A 19,162-nucleotide genomic window follows, 5' to 3' on the forward strand; every position below is an offset into this window, starting at 1 on the left:
TATCTAGTTTTTATTAATTAATAACAATTCACTGAAGAATTACTTTGTTTTGTTACCCAAAACAATGTTGGTCAAAAAATGTGTTTTTTGGCATTTTCTCCAAAACTGTAAAAATACCAAAATTTGAGGTCACAGATGGTTTTGTCAAGTGTTTGCCATTCTAAAGATACTTTTATATATGATTTAAAGGATGCCTCCTGTAATCACAACACTAACCCTTATATGTGACACGATCTGGTCCATGGGGGCCAAAGGAGGCATTTTTGAAAATTGAGTTACTGTAATTATTACATTGTACATACAATAGGCTATCATTTACTGAAAACACCAAAGGTCTAGCATACTTGGTTCTAAAGTTATGAAGTTTTTTGATGTCTATTTTCTTATGTATTTTATTGTTTTTTACTCCATATTTTTACCTTTATCTCAGTTTCAAATTTGCCGCCTTTGGCCCCATGGACCAGATCATGTCACATATGTTAGAAAATTAATTATCAAGCACAAATTGTGTGGTTTTATTTAAAAAACTTGTATTGACCATAAAAACGAATACAGCCGTCTCTCAACACACGATATTCAAAATTCCCTGGCGCCAAAATTGTGTAGAGCAATGATGTCCCAGTAATACAATAAAGGCTGACAACTGAGCACAAATAACCATGACGTCATTGCACTAGACAATTTTGGCGTGAGAATATTGCGTTTTGAGAGCCGGCTACTTTTGATTAGTTTTTATGGTCAGTATGAGTTTCTTATAAAACCATGTGATTCGTGCTTAATAATTATTTTTTCTAACATATAAGGCATAATGTTGTGATTGCCTGAGACATACTTTAAGACCAACAGTTTAGCACTTATGAGCCTCAAAATGTATAATTCCAGGGTAGCACATGTCTTTGCAGATGCAACAAATTAGAATTAAAGAAAATAAAATATCTGCCAAATGTAAAACTTACTCTAGTGATATGTTCCAATAAAGGAAGTCAGAAAATCCATATAAATCATTTTAAGGGCTGGGGTATGAACGTTTGGACAGTATTTATTGTGGGACATTAGAGCACATCAGACATATCAAATTGCATTCTGAATACTGAAGAATGGCCTTCTGATATCAAATGATTTTGATTTTTTGAAATTCGCAATTTGATACACATTTTATGGCAAATCATTAAAAATTGATATTTTGGTTATTTAACAGTACTTGAAGTAACTTTATAAATCTGATGATTTATACTTAAAGTGTATGTAGGTGGGATGAAAAGCCGACGATCAATTGAAAATTTTGACCTTTCGTATTCAAGATATGGATTTTTTTTCCCAAAACACCAAAAAAAATTAGGTCTTTTTGGGAAAAAAATCCATATCTTCAATATGAAATGTCAAAATTTTCAATTGACCGTCGGCTTTTCCTCCCTGCTACATACACTTTAAGAATATGTCATTAGATTTATATAATTTACTTAGAGGACTGTTATATATCAAAAATTTGAAAAATATCACATTTTTATGCCTCCACCGGAGGTATTATGTTTCCTGGTTGTCCGTCCGCCCATCCATCCATCCATCCATCCGTCCGTCCGTCTGTCCGTCCGTCCGTCCGAGCTTGCGGGTGCAATATCTCGGAACTGATAAGATGTACAGTGATGCAATTTGGTGGAGGGATGGTCATTGGCGGTCTTCAAATTCCAGTAGGTTTGGTTAGTGGGTCAAGGTCACCCAAGGTCATCTAGGGGTCATCTGAGGTCAAATTGGCAAAAAACGTAGTATGGGCATGAAACTTGGTGGGTATTGTAAACATTTAGAACCAAATTTGTTGAGGGTCATTTTGGGGTCATCCGGGGTCACCCAGGGGTCATCTGAGGTCAAATAACTTAAAACTGTCGTATGGGCATGAACCTTGGTGGGTACTGTAAACATTTAGAACCAAATTTTTTGAGGGTCATTTTGGGGTCATCCAGGGTCACCCAGGGGTCATCTGAGGTCAAATTTTTTGGAAGGTCATTTTTGGCCTTACATTCCACTCGGAGTATCAAAATACTTCCTTGCTTCTGGTACCAAAATCAAACCATTTTGATGAAGACAAAATGGGTCAAGGATCTTTCATTTGTTACACTTTTTCTAGAAACCTACACTGTCATCTAGATGGCCAGTTCAGTAGTGAAATTGCACCAGTTAAAATGATACGCATCAAGGTGGAGGCATTGCGGCCTGCGGCCGACGCTTTGCGTCGAGAACCGCGCAAGTCGAGAACCGCTCTAGTTATAATTTGTCATTAATTTGTATAATATATTGTGATTTTCAAAAATGAAAATTATTTGATATCAGAAAGACATGCTTCGTATTCAGAATGCAATTTGATAGGTCTGAGGTTCTCTCATGTCACACAAAAAATACTGTTGAAACGCAATAAACGCTCATTTTATATCCCTTAAGCATGTTGCCAAATGATCAAATCATGTCCACTACCATGTGGCTCACAGTCCCATGTTGTTATCCAGTGACCCCTATTTCCCTGGAACTTTGGATGCATTGAAGTAGGTATTAGCATTTTACTTTGAAAAATCTATATAAGAGTTGCAGTGCTACTTTCATGTCCCTCCAGTGAACAGAGGCCCAATCCTACCCATGCAAATATGCATGAGGTCATTTGAGGTGTCACTGGAGTAATAATAGTAATGTTAGTATGTTCAACCAGGGAAGTGGTTCAACTTTGTTTGAAGGTCTTTGGTTTTTTTGCTCTGTACCAAATCTAAAAATAGTACAAAAGGTGATAGGCAATAGTTCAATGTATTATTTGCTTTAGAAGTCTTGGCTGACAGTTGCCAAATGTACCAATACCCATGGACCAATGCCCAGTCAAGTTGCATGTGTAGCTGTGTACGCCTCCCAGGTGATACTGTTTTGTGGAGAGCATTATAATGTCATTTAAACCCAACAAGGCTGCATTAGCAGCAGTCGGTATACCAGCTGCACTTCTAGTCGGCTTACGACTACGCTACCCAACCATCCGTGATGACATCACTCTTATTCGACAACAATTTGATTTACTCTTTGCCATTAAAGACTTTATGGACAGAAACCAGAAGGTTATTGATACCTTTGAAGAGCATGCACGCAATATACCAAACAAGCCATTCATATTCTTTAAAGATGAATGCCACACATACGGTCAGGTGGATCGAGATGCCAACAAGTTAGCGCATTTTATGCAGGAAAGTGGAAAGTTACAAGTAGGCGATACTGTGGCGTTCTTGCTACCAAATGCCCCTGTGTATGTATCAAGTTACTTAGCATGTAACAAGATTGGTGTTGCAGCGTCATTTGTGAACTACAACCTCAAGCATCATGCACTGTTGCATTGCATCGAAATCTGTGAAGCTAAAGTTGTTCTCTGCTCCAAAGGTAACTACCGAATAGGGTGCAACTTGCTAGACTTGAGTCTAGTACTCGTTTACAGAGTTTAGGGTCAGGGTTTAAGGTTGGGATAGGACAGTCTTGTAATAAGGCTAGTAAAGTTGCACCCTATTCGCCAATCGCTCCTAATATTATCATGTAATCCTCGTATTTAATAGCACCTGGGGCTTTGCAATAATTATATAGGGAGGGGGTATTTTCTCCCTGGCTTTTCTCAAAACAGTCTGTCAGAAGTTGCCCACTCCCGCTGTTTTAGATGTGTCAAAATTTTTGCCTCCAGATATTTTGATTCCCATTCTTCTAACTTTAGGTCTAAAAAAAAAATTGAACACATTTTTAAGCTGTAAATGGCAAATGACAGATTTGGAACTTTTTTTCTCTTTTTTTTTAAATTTAAATTTAATTTTTTTAATTTTTTTTTAAATATTTGTTTGCAGAAAAATAAGAAAAAAGTCTAGGGTCGGGCCTATTTTTACGGTTGGTCGGGTTACGCCAATCAAACAATTTTTTAGGCCTTATATTGTTTTACCGTGTGATACATGCAGGAAGGAACTTCTGTATATTTGTATGATTTCCTGTTTTGTAAGCCTTTCTAGAGCATATTTTAATTAAAGGTGCCCAAAAATCGGCAAAATTCACTCCCTCCCCTCACGTTTGTCCTGCCAGAAAATAATTCCCCATTTCTGATTGCCTCCTGCTATAAATTACAATTTGCAATTCGGAAGTGATGCATCTCTGAATATCCCTTTATGGTCAAAATGTGTACCGTATTTCGTCAAAATAGTCGCCCCCCCCTCAAACAAACGCCCCCCACCACTTTTTTAACCAAGATGTTTCAAAAATGCCGATATTTCCATGCCATCTTGTGTAGTAAGCTTACCAAGTTCCCCACATGGTCGATAATAGCGTCAATTGGCGAAAATCTGGATCAGAAACCCGGAAGTGAGCCAGAAGTCAATGTTTCTATTTCATAGTTCGTCATTTTAGCGAGTGTTTTTAGTTTGCCTAATGATTTTAACAGGAATTATGGTTCTAAAATTGACCTTGAATAAATGCCCCCCCCCCCTTGGGAAAATGTTACGCCCCCGGGGGGCGTTTATTTGACGAAATACGGTATGTACTTTTTAAACCACAAAAAGAAAATTGTTTGATTGGTGTAACATAAATTTTTTTTTTTTACTTGTTTTAACAAGTAAAAACATTTGCAACACATTTTACAACTTAAAAGTTGAAAATTGCGTTGCAAATATTTTTTTAAGTCAGGCCTAATTTTAGGGTCGGTTGGGTTGCGCCAATCAAACAATTTTTTGTAGCCTTATATGATTGAGACATTGATGTATTAATAATAACCCTTAAACAAAACTTATGTCAAATAATTTTTTTATTAATATTTGACCATGAAATTGTTTTAAAAAAAGGTTTACAATTATTTGTTCATAAAATTAATATTCCAGAATACATGGAGAGCATTCAAGATATCCATGAAGATCTTCAAAGACTTGGAATCGAAATCTGGGTATTAGGTTATGAAGATACAGCGCCCCCACCAGGATGCATCGCTGTTGATGTCAGACGTACCTCGGCTGAGCCTATACCAAGCGATATCAGGAAAGACCTCACTGTAAAGGACCCGTCAGTTTATATGTACACATCGGGCACTACAGGTGAGCTGATACATGCGCTTCTGGCTTTATTCGGGGGGTACTCATGCGTGTCTATGATTGTCAATATAGGGGTTGTTTACAGATGAAAACGTTGTAATCCGACGTCACTTCCTGCCAAGGTCACAACTATACTAAAATGCAGCAAACCTTTTACGAGCGCGACTACCGTGATGTTGCAAATTCGGCGCTAACAACGCGTCACGGGCGCTCAATTCATTCATAAATTTCCACTCAGCAACAATATATCGCCTTAGCAGCCAATCAGAGACAAGTGCGTTCAACGCAGTATATACGCGATGTATCCTTACAATACGCGCTCGTCTAAGGTTTTCTGCATTTTAGTATACTTCCGCAGTGATGGATCAAGCAGTTGCATAACAACGCTATCTACGCTGTACACGTCGATGTTCTGCTGTTTGAAAATCAAGTTTTAGCCATTTCTTAATGGGTTTCACTGCCTAGTAAGCTTTTGCAAGATGTTTTCCTATGACTTCTTATGACTGGTAATTTAAGAATTTAATAAATCAATTCCATACATTGATATCACCATTGTGGTTCTCATGAAAGCGTGATCCAGTCGCTATGGTAATGCCCCGGGATCACCAATATGACATCATGTCTACAATAGCGAATAGCAAAGTACTTTGACTATAGTAAAGTACATGTCAGTGTTTAGTTTCCTTTTGTTTCATGTCCATATAGGTCTTCCTAAAGCAGTGGTCCTGACACATTCTAGAATGATCAAGGCTATGTTAATAACCCATCCATGTAAGCTCAACTCAGATGATGTTATCTATTGTCCATTGCCTATCTACCATGGAGCAGCATTTGGGATGGGTGTATGTTCAGCTATAAGAGTTGGTGAGTACTAACCATGCAGTAGATGTGTCGTGCTAAGCAGGTGCTACAGTATATAGACTGTTTATGAAGAAGATGGTGAGAACTGTTTCTCCAAGGTGATCTTTTAAAAGACCATGGGTCACACCTATTATTATGTGGGTCAGTATAACATTAAGATCTTGAGCTGATAAATGGGTAGTATGTGTAAATTTTACAAAGAGTTCAGGTCCTTACAAGTTACCAGTCATTGATTTATGATTCTGAAGTGTTATCACTGGGATACCCAACATGCTCATCTATCAGGGTGCATGTCTGTAACCCCAATACATTTGTACATTCATTGAATGACCTTTGAAAAGTTTGGGTACAAAAACTCATACTCTGCAACTTGAGGTCAAATTTGTCTATGATTGTTTAATTGAGGTTATTGAAAGATGTCATTGGGATGAGGCCATTGTGGTCCATAGTGTATCTTCAGTCTTCTAAAGTGTCACATATATATGGACCATTGTGACATTCAAATCTTGAAAATTAAAAACATTTTACAATTTTGTTCAATATTCACTTAATTATTGATGATTATATTGTTTATGAAGGTTGTTCTGTTGTCATAGCACCCAAGTTTTCTGCAAGTCGTTACTGGGATGATGTACGCAGATACAGGGCTACGGTTGTCCAGTACATCGGAGAACTTTGCAGATATTTGTTAGCACAACCACCGGTAAGAATTTCAAACAATGGAAGTTCGAAATTGTTCAGAAATACTGTGGTGAATATGGCACTTGCAAGTCAAAACAGCTAATGACCCCTTTGTGAGAGATTAAAAAAAAAGAAGAAAATTCCCCAGGAAAAAAAATATTCCCCCACTGTATATATATATATTGCATCAGATTTCAACAGTTTCTGCAATGTATTATATTATCTTGTTATATAACAGCAAAGTGATATGGCCTGTGACGGGCCCTCAGGTTTGCTAGGCCAATGCCGTAAATATCTTAGCCACAGAAACTTCATGATACGCATCTGGAAATTTGATATAAGCAGTCACCAATGCTACCCCCTTGCAAGTTTCCCATAGTAGCAAGGGCATAAACAAGCAATATGTGCCAATCCTCACAATAGAGGAACATAACAAGAAAAAAAGTTTCATCCCACCCCCTTACAGCATAAAAACCTGTTGCTCATTCCAAAAAAAAGTGAAATAATACTATCAATAATAAAATCCATCATTGTACCTTTACAGCGCATTGATGATGGCAAGTATGCCCATAGAGTCCGTGTGGCAGTAGGCAATGGATTACGTCCAGATATTTGGGTTGAATTCCAGAAACGATTCAACATTGAGCATATCCGTGAATTCTATGCTGCTACCGAAGGCAACTTTATGGTGATGAATCTGGACGACACAGATGGAACTGTGGGAAGATATCCTAAACTTATACATGTAAGTTTCTTTAAATGGGCATTTCGTGATCCACGGCATCATCCCCCAGTTCTCAAAAAAAGTTGAGATTTTTATACTACTGGAAACCTCTGGCTACAAAATGTTTATGTACAAAGTAGTTCTTGCAGATTAATTCTTTTGGCAAAAATTTTGTGAAATTTGAATTATGTTCTGGTACAAAAGAACGAAATTACAACGCATTGCCTATGGGGTAGTGCAATACACATAATCATGTATAACTTGCAAACGCAAAATCAGAATCAACTGAAATTTTGGGAATAAGCTTTTTTCGTAGATGTCTACTGAAAATGTCATATAAAGAGGATACTAGGATCACAAAAATACTCGTTTAATAGTAAAATGTCCTTTTTCAGATCCAATAAACTGATGCATACTCAGAAATAATTCAATTCCTGTCAGGAATCTTGTTCACTATGGTTTAGTGTTTCTAGATTATTTTTTAGCTCATTATGAGCTGGCCATCAATCTTATCCAGTCATGGTAACCCCCTGCAAATGCCATGCAAATGTAAAACATAGGCCTACTTTAGAGCCTGGATCCAGTTCACTCATGCAGCCTGCAGAAGACAGGTGGTACTTCGGGGGCATTGTGAATTCGTAGACTCCTCTGAATTCAGAGTTCCGGTCTGTGAAATCATATGCCCGGATCTGTGATTTCACATACTTTTAACTTGTTTTAATTTTGGCAGCAAGTAAAATATCTGGCAGTCTGTTTGGTACATTAGATATATAATGGGCTTTTTTTTAAGCAGAGCAAAGCAAAAATATCCAAAAAACTTGCAGCATAACTTTGTTCACTGTTTTTTAAAGATGTTATGTTGTTGTAGCACATAGGAAATGTTTAAACCACATCAATATTATAATAAACAACAACATGTAAGCACCTTGAAACAAAGTGAGCTAAAAATGCAGATTAGAAATTAGAAGAGTATTTTGAATTCACAGATGGTCTGTGAATTCAGAGGAGTCTTGAATTCACAGCGCCCCCAAACTGACTTGCGAGTGGCCTTCTGTTCCAAAGAGGTTGTCAGGATACCTATCATTCATGAATAATTCAAATTATACCGTACTGACTCGAGTATAGTCCCACCCCGTTTTTGGGTGAACATTTTTCAAAATTGGAGGGTGGGACTATACTCGAATTAAAAAAAAAAAAAAAAAAATTAATTTATTTTTTCGGCTTTGGAGTGTCCTTGACCTAGACCTAAATGCTAGGATCATTCATGGTTGACCTAAAAAAAAAAAAAAGATGTTTTGTAATTTAATATGAAAATTGATAATTTGTATTCATGTCATACTCTATTAATGATTTCAAAATGCATTGAATTTGAATGCATTTTGAAATCATTAATAGAGTATGACATGAATACAAATGATCAATTTTCATATTAAAAATACAAAACATCTTGAAATTGTTTTTTTTATAATTTTTTTTAGGTTAACCATGAATGATCCTAGCATTTAGGTCCAGGTCCTGGGACACTCTAAAGCCGAAAAAATAAATAACTTAAAAAAAAAAAATTGGGGGTGGGACTTTACTCGAAGGTGGGACTATACTCGCGTCAGTGCGGTAATTCATTCTTTCATTCAGGATATTCTAGGAAATGTTCAGATCATCAAGTGTGATTTAGCCACAGCTGAACCTATTCGAAATCAAAAGGGCCACTGTATTCCTCTTCGACCAGGTAAGGCGCTTTCACTTTTTCAATCTATATAATTCGGCGGCTGCATTCCATAGTGGCGTATAGTGATTTTTGGTCATTTTTTTTTAATTGGCACATATGTTTTTAATGATGTTCCTTTTCATTTTACTAAGTCTCATCAGTCAAAATTAGCTAATTAATTAGTAATTAATTAAATGTGGCATATAGTTACAAAATGAAATTTTTTGTTTTCCATAGTGGCGCCACTTTTTATACACATTTTATAATTTAAAAATATTGTTAAAAATGAAAAACATTGCATATCATAGTGGCATACACCTCGCTACATTCAATAATGACGTACCGAACCTATACGCCACTATGGAATGAAGCCAAGGAAAAGTAACACCATAGGGATTACACAGGGATCGTGGTGGCGTAAGGTTAACGTTAGGTTAGGGTATTGCGTTTTGCGTGTTTTCCATAGTGACGTATAGTTTTGTACTTATTGTTTTTATTTTGCCAGTAAGATTGTGTCTTTATTTCTGTTGAAAAATATATGAAAATTAAATCTATTTAGCTTACTACAGAAATTTCACATCATTTACAAAATATAATGAATGTCTAATTTACACAACTTTTTTAAATTGTCATTTCTTCAAAATTGGCATTTTTTCAAACACAATTTTCTCGAAAAGTTGTATATTCGCAGTGTCCCACTATACACCACTATAGAATACAGCCGACAAATTTATTTGTATGTTTATGCCTGCCGAAATCTGAATCACAATTTCTGGATTTTCCGATTTACCATGTCACATAATTGTCTCATTATTGCCTAAGAATGTGAAAATATCAAAACATTACAATAGATTGGTCTTACAATAATACATGTTTGTACAGCCACCTGTATCAGTAATATAGTTGCTCACACTCCAAATCATGTTTTTGTGGAGGGTGTCTGCCTTTCATCTCATGTCAAAAAGCCCCTCCATTTAGATGGAATTCTAAACTGAGCTCAAAAAGAAACTTATAATTTTTCACAACTTGTGAATCACAAGGTCATATATCTTAAAATCCTGTCAATCAAAATGAAATAAAATTACACCCAGGATTATTTCAATACTCTACTCATGTCAGTAACCAAGCAATTGTCCAACTGACACAACAGCAAAAAGCACTGACACAGAACAGCATCCTGGACCACTTTCACAGCCCAATATTTGGCACCCAGCACAGGAAATCTGGGAGAATGCATACAAGACCCTGGCACAGATGATGAAATGGTGCTGCTTTTTTCTTTTCATACACTTTCTTCAAGAAACAGGTCGTGTTCCACACTATTCCACTTCCTCTTTGGGAATTATCACATGTGCAAGGATTTTTTACTCATTCTCACAGATTTCTTTTGCTGGGTGCCAATTATTGGGCTGTGAATGTGGCCCAGGAAGCTGTTCCATGTCAGTGCATTTTACTGTTGTGTCAGTTGGATAACTGCTTGGTTACTGACATGTGTTTAGAGTAGAGTATTGAAGTAAGCATGCGTGTAATTTTGGTTGATTTTGATGGACAGGATTTTAAGATATGACCTTGTGAAAAATTATAAGTTTCTTTTTGAGCTCAGTTTATAAAGTTAAGTGTATTTCCATGTCCCCAGGTGAAACAGGACTCCTTGTTACCAAGATAGATGAATTCTTCTCATTTGATGGTTACAAAGCATCAAAGGAAGTCAACGACAAGAAGATTATCAGAGACGTCATCAAGAAAGATGACCAATATTTCAACACCGGTGATCTGATGATGATTGACAACAATGGCTATGTGTATTTCTGTGATAGACTAGGAGATACATTCAGGTATGCTATGATTTTTTATTTGTCTATAGATTGACATACCAGCATCCCAGGGGAGGTACTCAGTACAAATGACCATACAAGGACGTGCCGCAAACATGGGTAGCATTTTCGGCCTTTTGGTATATCAATGACCCCTTTTCCTAGGCCAAGTTGGTTGTATAGATGGATCCTTTTTCAAAATTTTCTTATTTTTTTCAGAAAATAGCCCAATTTTGCCTCAATCTAGCCAAAATGTTTGAAATTTCACCAAAATTGTGGGGAAAATTTGTAAAAACTAAGACAATTTGGGTAAAATTCAGCCAAAAATGTTGACTTTCGGTATATTGATGGGACCAAGTTTCTTGAAAAAATTGGTATATTGATGGGTCCACTTTCAAATTCTCAGTGGCACACCCCTACCAAAACCAAACTTGTGTACCGCCTGGGACCAGCATGAATCTGCCGCCTTCATTTGTCAACTGTCTGGGTTGACGACTGAAAAACTGATGAGTTAAAAAAGTGTTGGACTTTACCACTAGAATCTAGTGATCCGAGACTACGCAGCTGTGTCCACATTGAACTTTTGACCTTGTTTGTTATTGAACACATATTTTTAGAACAGATTGTGTAATAATGTCACCAATAGGCAGTCGCACTATACTACAACCTAAGTCATGGTCCACGTTTATTATTGAACATATATTTTTAAAACAGACCGTGCAATGTCACCGATATGCAGTCATGCTGTGGCGCACAACCAAATTTGTGCAAGAATATATTTTCATGAGTCCAACACGATATGAACGGTTAAGTTGTTCAGTTGTCACTCCTAGAATATATGCACAGTGTAGACGACTGAAGGATTTAGTCATTAAGCAAAGTGAAAACAGCAACAGAGTAGTGAAATCAGACTGTTCTCCTTTAAATTTTACATCTTTATTTTTTCTTTGACTTCTCAGATGGAAGGGTGAAAATGTTGCCACAACTGAAGTAGCCGAGGTGCTCAACAAATTCCCAAGTATTCTTGACAGTAATGTCTATGGAGTGCAAGTACCTGGTAAGGCCTAAAAACAATTATTATTCATTTGCTGTGCTGACAAATCATGCAAAATCAGGTCAATTTTGGGCACATTTCAGCCAACAGACCCCAAAGCCACTCCAATGGCTTGTCACTAGTAGGTTTAAGGTACAAAAAGTAAAGTCATGCAAGCAATGCTCACCTGCCGAAGTGCCCATCCCTTTTTCCTTGGCGATTGGGCCAGACTCCCCTCAGTAAACGTGTTGTGAGGAGTTTGCCACTCCTCCTGCACAACTTAACAAGTCTATTCTACCTTCCCAGCACTATATTATGATGGTGCACGTTTATACACCTGAGTGGAGAGAGGCAATAAGGGACCATTCACAAACACTTGTTGGGGGGCTGATGCAAAAAAATTTATTGCGAAATGTTTTTGGTCCCCCTTTTGAGATCTCAAAATGTCAGGGCCCCCCTTTTGACATGAAAATTATGGGTCAACCCCATAGAAAAGCATATAAACTCAATTTTCCCAGGACATTTTTTTTCAGGGCCCTCTTAGGAGGATCAAAAATTTTCAGGGGCCCCCTTTTTGCATCAGGCCCCCCTAACAAGTGTTTGTGAACAGTCCCTAAGAGGTTAAGAGCCTTATCTATGGGAACAGCACAATAGCAACACCACTAGGACTCGAACCTGCAACCTTCCGATTATGAACCTGAGCCCCTACTACACCAGGCACAAAAAGAAACTCGTCAGTTATATTCATCCTTGCTGTTCAATAACTTGATAATTCTGGATTATTCTGAAATATACATTTTGTTAATTGGACTTTTCTTTCTCATTTGACACCCTGTTCGTGAACATTGAGCAAGAATTGACCAAGATATGCGCCTCCAAACTCTCAAACCCCAAAATGAAAAGTTGCAATTTTAACAATTCAATTGTGCCTGTTACACTGTGTGCTTTATTGATTGGCCCGTGGTGCTTGTGTGCAATACAACGATGCGTATCCCTTTGAAAATCGTTGAAAATGCAACTTTTGATTTTCGGGTTTGAGGCTTTGGAATATTGTGCTAATTTAATCTTTTATGCTAATTTGCTCTTCAGGTCAAGATGGTCGTGCAGGAATGGCAGCTATCACATTGAGAGAAGGATCCAATCTTGATCTGCGGCAACTTTTCAAACACGTCAAGGAGAACCTACCTTTGTATGCATGTCCTAAGTTTCTTCGTATTCTACCACAACTTGTTATCACCAGCACATTCAAGCACAAGAAAACCGACTTAGTCAAGGAAGGGTTTGATCCCACGGTAGTATCAGACTCGTTGTATTTTATGGATGTTGGTGAGGAGACCTATGTGCCGTTGGACCAGCAGATGTTTAAAAACATTGTGATTGGTAAAGCTAAATTGTGATTTTATGAAATAATTGTACGTTTTTTCAGTGACTGCCTGTTACAAGGATGTCTGTACAATGTACAGTGTACATGTTATTTTGATTTCAGGTAATGCAATGGCAATATCAGGGGTTAGGTACAGAAGATAAAACTGCTATATCTGTATATCATCATTGGGCCCAGTAGAGTACCCAGTAGCTTAGGTAAAGCATCCAAACAAATCCCTAATGCATAAGGGAAATCCTGAAGTCAAATCCCTAATGCATTGGAAACATGGAAAGAAATCTTAGGGGGTTTGAAAAGGAGTTTTTGCACCACGACTTGATACAAATCCTTAACACATTTGCGGATTTGACCAAAGAATCTGTTATCGAACCAGTAATTAGGGGCTGTGCAATAATTATTTTCCTCCCGGGGGTAAAATTTCAAACGGCCGCCAAAAATCACTTGCCCCCCCTCTCGGCCTGCCAAAAAATCGCCCCCCCCTCTCGGCCTGCCAAAAAATCTTTGCCCCCCTTACACATGCCAAATTTTTGCGACCACAATTTGCAAACATTAGCGCTTCCGCACTGTTTTCCTAAGCCTTTTTAGAGCGTTTTATTTAAAAGGCGCCCCATGAATGTGTGCCAAAAATCGCACCCCCCCCCCCTCTCGGCTGGCCAAAAATTGCTTGCCCCCCCCCTTTCAGCTCGCCAAAAATTTCTTGCCCCCCAATTTTACCCTCCCCAGGGCTCATAATTATTGCACAGCCCTTACCACTTGAGAGTTTCTTTCATGTCGAGAATTAATTATCTGCGACCATCAAGTGCCACTTGAGAGGTCACAACAGGCAACTCCTAGTGCACGACAAAGATCGATAGTACTGCTCCACGTGATCTTCATATTCTAGAAAAATATAGCACTAATGTTTTTGAAATAAAAAAATATCCTGTTTTGCCAAATGAACTATAGCTAAATCCAAATCTTTTAGTGAGTTCTACCTGTTAATGAAAGTCAAATTTAAATATTTTTGCAATTTGAGGGAAAATGAGCCAAAAACATGCAATGTTTTTCTTGCAATTGTAGTCACAAAATTGACTAAGACTTTTTTCTTGACTAAGAAATTATAATATTTTATGATTTTGATAATTGCTTATGAAAAAGATTAGAAAATATGTTTCCAAAAATTAGAATGCATAACTTGAATTTAGTTTTTGTACAAGTCTTTCAGCTTGATTGTCACAGCATTTGAAAAGTGCCCTAAAAATGCATGTTTTTGGCCCTTATTTCCTAAAATTGACCAAAAATTAATATTTGACTTTCATTGCCAGTTAGAACTAACTAAAGGATTAGGATTTAGCTATATTTCATTTATCAAAACAGGATAAATATTTTTTAATCCCCAAAAAATAGCACTGTATTTTTCTGGAATATTGAGTAGGTTTACAGCTACTTGATAACAATGCCTCTAATTGGGGTGTCTGGCCATATCAAGTGACTATTACATCTTATTACTTGAACTCAAATATCAACCTTAAACAGGAAGCCCCGCTTGGCTAGTTCGCCACAGAAGAACTGACTTATGCCTGTTACTTTGATGACAGACTGAAAAAAATTTACATGGATAAATTTCAACCTTGACTAATTCCCTTAGGAACTTGAACCAAAACTGGGCTTCCACTTTAAGGATTCAAAGCCTTCCAGCCACCATCTATACCTGTATCAACCTACACAAGTTTTTTAAAAGGATTTCTTTTTAAGGATTTGCTAAGGGGTATCTCTAATGCATAAGGGATTTGTTTGGATGCCTCACCTTATACATAATACTGGGCAAATTATGTAGAGGGGCAGTAAAGTCCAGGGACGTAGCAAGGTGGACAAATGTGGGACAGCTATCACAAATTATGTGGGGCGGTCAAGATACAAATATTTGCCCAAAGTGAAATAAAGATGTATAGAAAAACATAACAAACTTCTCAAAAAGTGGGGCAACCATAGCCTCCCCTGTCACCCCCTTGCTAGGGCCCTGGTAAAGTCTTCCTGTTGCTCTAGTCCAAAAACGACTTTACCAGAACTGAAAAACTCTAACTTTTGCACCATTTTGCTCAACGGTAAATGTTCTAGACCACAAAGAAGGTGCATACTGTAATTTGGGTTGAATTTATGTGTTGTAAATCAATCAGGCTTGACCAGTAAGAATCATCAGGGAAGGATGGGGGAACTATGCATCTGTCCCCCACCATGATTGGCTACAATCTTTTAAAAGTTGTTGCATAACTGGAGTGGACAATAAACATTAGAACTAAATTGCGACTGAATTATTCCTAATTGGTATGTTGCCATTAAATTTCGAACATGTTGTTCAAGTCAATATTCCCGGGTCAATATTCCACCAAGGCGTACCGCCTGGAATTGAACCACAGACCTCATACCCCCAAAGGCAAGTAACACTGGCCTTTAGGCTACACTCTCCTACAGTCTTTAATTATTTTTAAAATGTTATTGTAATTTGTGTCTTAAAATGTTTTAAAAGTGATATACAGTTAAATGAATATAAATATAAAGAAGCTATGTCAGTATAGTTCTAATATTTTGATAACATGTTAACCCCATGAGCATCACTGCTATCTTACAGAGCTGCTGATTGGTTAATGGCATGATATAATGATCTGAGTAACCAACCAACCATGATACAGCCCAGTTTAGAACCAATCAAAAGAGTTCTTAGAGGTTGATAAATTGGTCGGCAGTGCCCATGGGATTCAAGTAACATAATCCATGTAGTCCTATTTGTATTAACTATGCAATATGTATATATTAAATTCTTCTTTTAATTTTGATAAAATAATTGTTTGACTTAACAGTACTCATGAGACAGAAAACCAAAAAGATGTATGGAACACAAAGGCTGTCTAATTTTGTTTATTTCTTTGATTGAAATATAAGCTTGACAAGCATATATACATACAACACATATACATACATTATACATATTTTTTTCGATAATGAACATACATTTAAGCCACTTAGGCGGAATTAATCATTACATGAATAAATATAAAAACACAATAAGCTTGATAAGTGCATTGATTGTCTTTGGTCTGTCTGTTTCTGAGTCTCCATATGTGCCCCATTCCCACAACCCCAAAAAACAGGAACAAGTCACTAGACATGTTTTTGAGTTACAGGCTTCTAAAGCAATTAGGCCAAAATATCAAGGTATCATTTATAAAATTATCCATATCTTGAAAAGTATTGATGCTTTTTGTCTCCTGTTAAAGCTTATTGCATACTGCTTACATTTATATTAAAATCACGAATTGTCAGATATGTGACTTGTTCCTGGTTTTGCCATAATCACAATCTGCTCCATGGGGGCCAAAGGCGGCAAATTTGAAATTGAAATCAAGGCAAAAATATGGAGTAAAAAACCATGAAATACATAAGAAAATACACATTGCAAAACTTTATCTTTATAACTGTTCATAGCCAATGTTTGTATAAGGTAATAGTAGTAACTCAATTGTCAAAAATGCCTCCTTTGGCCTCCGTGGACCAGATCGTGTCACTTAATTTAATGAAGTTTGTCCCAATCTTGACACTGAGAAAGGGGCATTTCGTGATCCGCAGACTCATCCCCCCACTTTTCTCAAAAAAACATAATGTTTATGTACAAAAATTTCTTGAAGATTAACAACAGTAGTCTATGGAGCAGTGTAATACACATAATCATGCATAACTAGCAAACACATAATCCGAATCAACAGAAATTTGGGAATAAGCTTTTTTCATGGATATCTGTTGAAAAATGTCATGACAAAGAGGATGCTTGGATCACAAAATACACCTTTATCAGCCTTCGCAACATGTTTAGGGAAGTCAATTTTGGAAAAGTCACATTGGAAAACGTAGTCATGTGTGACCTAATCACATACTAATGATTTTGCAATCAAATCGAAGGGTGAGAAAATTGAGGGATTATTGCAAAAAGGCACTATCTGCTATAGCTGCCTTATAAATATTTGACTAATGTCTGCATTCTATATTGTACGCATCTCTAAAATATGACACCTGGCAGCTATTGCAGATGGGCCTTTTTGTACTGATCCCTCAAAATTACCAAGGTTTTTTTTTTGTGACTTTTTTTCACAAAAAAAAAACATTTCATGTTTTCATGATCAATAAGTCTGGTTTTCTTGCTTGATGTCTTGAAAAATATATTAAATATTCAAAAACACAAATTGGTAAGTTGCAATGTGTGTCGTAGTGCATGTTAGAATATGACCGTTGCTAGGTAAACTGGATCATGCTTTTGTTACGAACCACTGATCGAAATGATCACAACACAAAGCCTATGGCATATCAAAATTAAGAACAGGTGTGTGAGCCCAGGCTTGGAGCAGTAACCGATGGTTACTAACGTGCACTACGTGCAAGTATTCTGGATTTGTGTGATCGATCATGAACACTTAAAAAGTACAGATTTCGGCTTCAGTATCTTTTGCTACACCAACACAACATGCAGCGACCAGTGGCGTAGCCAGGATAATTCATGTTTTCAGAGGGGGGAAGGGGGCAAGGACTGCAAGGTGATGACCTTCAAGTGGGCAAGATGAAGGTCAAAATAAATGACTAAAATATAAAAATCATGGTGTTCAGCATTAGAAAGTGTGGAGGGCAAGAAGGGCAAGGTGTCAAACATAGGGAAGCTTTCCCCTCCCCTCCATATGGCTATGCCACTGACAACGACTTGGAAAGCATGTTCTTTTCTAACCCTGCACGTAATAGCGGATTGTTCATTTGACCTACACAACACATTGACCCAATAATATAAATTATGCAGTTATTTGATGCTCATTTTATTTTGTCCTTTTCCTCCCTCCTACCCTTCCCTCCCTCCAACACACCTTTTTGGCTTGTGGTGATACCCCCTCCTTTGTTTTAGTTTCCCATGTGGGATGGTCATCCATGCAACACAAAATGTTCTTGTTATAAACACATTTGGGTTTTATTCAAAATGGTTTAATAACAATTTCAAATGTCAGGTTATGTTAAGGGGGTTCTACACCCCTCGATAAATTTGTGTCTATTTTTGCATTTTTCTCAAAATCTAATAACACAGTGGTAACAAAAGTTATGTATATTATAGGGGCAAGGAATCCAATTACTACACTGGAATTTCAGTGACCCAAGACAAGCGGTTTGTTATTTATGATCAGAAATAAGGTACCGCTAGGATGTACCTCGTTTTCTATCATATAAACTGAACCGCTTGTCTTGAGTCACTGAAATTTCAGTGTAGTAATTGAATTCCTTGCCCCAATAATATACACAACTTTTGTTACCAGTGTGTAATTATTTTTTGAGAAAAATGCAAAAATAGTCACAAATTTACCACATGGGTGTAGTACCCCCTTAAGGTCATGAAAACGTCTTTTAAAACATTTTTGTATGGCATTTTTATATGGAAAAAATACTACAACAACATTAAAGTAGAAAAGTTTCTTTTTCAGATCCAAGTAATCTGGTACTCACTTAGAAATATTTCATGGGGCAGAACAACATGAACAAAGATGAGGGGGCTTACAAACTAGACAAGATCTACGATCAGGTTATATAATTATACAGATCATGAAAACGTTTTTAAAACGTTTTTTATATGAAAAAACACTACAACAACATTAAAATAGAAAAGGTTCTTTTTCAGATCCAAGTAATCTGGTACTTACTCATAAATATTTCATGGGGCAGAACAACCTGAACAAAGATGAGGGGGCTTACAAACCTGACAAGATCTACAATCAACTCGTATACTCGTGTACCCCAAAATGAAAAGTTGCAATTTTAACGATTCAATTGTGCGGCCTGTTACATTGTGTGCTTTATTGATCCGCCCGTGGTGCTTGTGTGCA

General features: G+C 37.1%; 1 protein-coding gene across 1 annotated transcript; it reads left to right on the forward strand.

Moving 5' to 3' along the window:
- Positions 1–2,830: 2,830 nt before the first annotated feature.
- LOC140158344 (long-chain fatty acid transport protein 2-like) lies at positions 2,831–13,650 on the forward strand. Its single transcript, XM_072181435.1, has 9 exons — positions 2,831–3,402; positions 4,869–5,078; positions 5,781–5,939; positions 6,515–6,639; positions 7,162–7,362; positions 8,974–9,067; positions 10,683–10,881; positions 11,820–11,917; positions 12,983–13,650. The coding sequence occupies exons 1-9, from the start codon at positions 2,919–2,921 to the stop codon at positions 13,288–13,290; spliced, it is 1,878 nt and encodes a 625-aa protein (XP_072037536.1). The 5' UTR covers positions 2,831–2,918; the 3' UTR covers positions 13,291–13,650.
- Positions 13,651–19,162: the final 5,512 nt, after the last annotated feature.

The sequence above is a fragment of the Amphiura filiformis genome, chromosome 8 (genome assembly GCF_039555335.1).
Source record: "Amphiura filiformis chromosome 8, Afil_fr2py, whole genome shotgun sequence".
NCBI lineage: Eukaryota > Metazoa > Echinodermata > Ophiuroidea > Amphilepidida > Amphiuridae > Amphiura > Amphiura filiformis.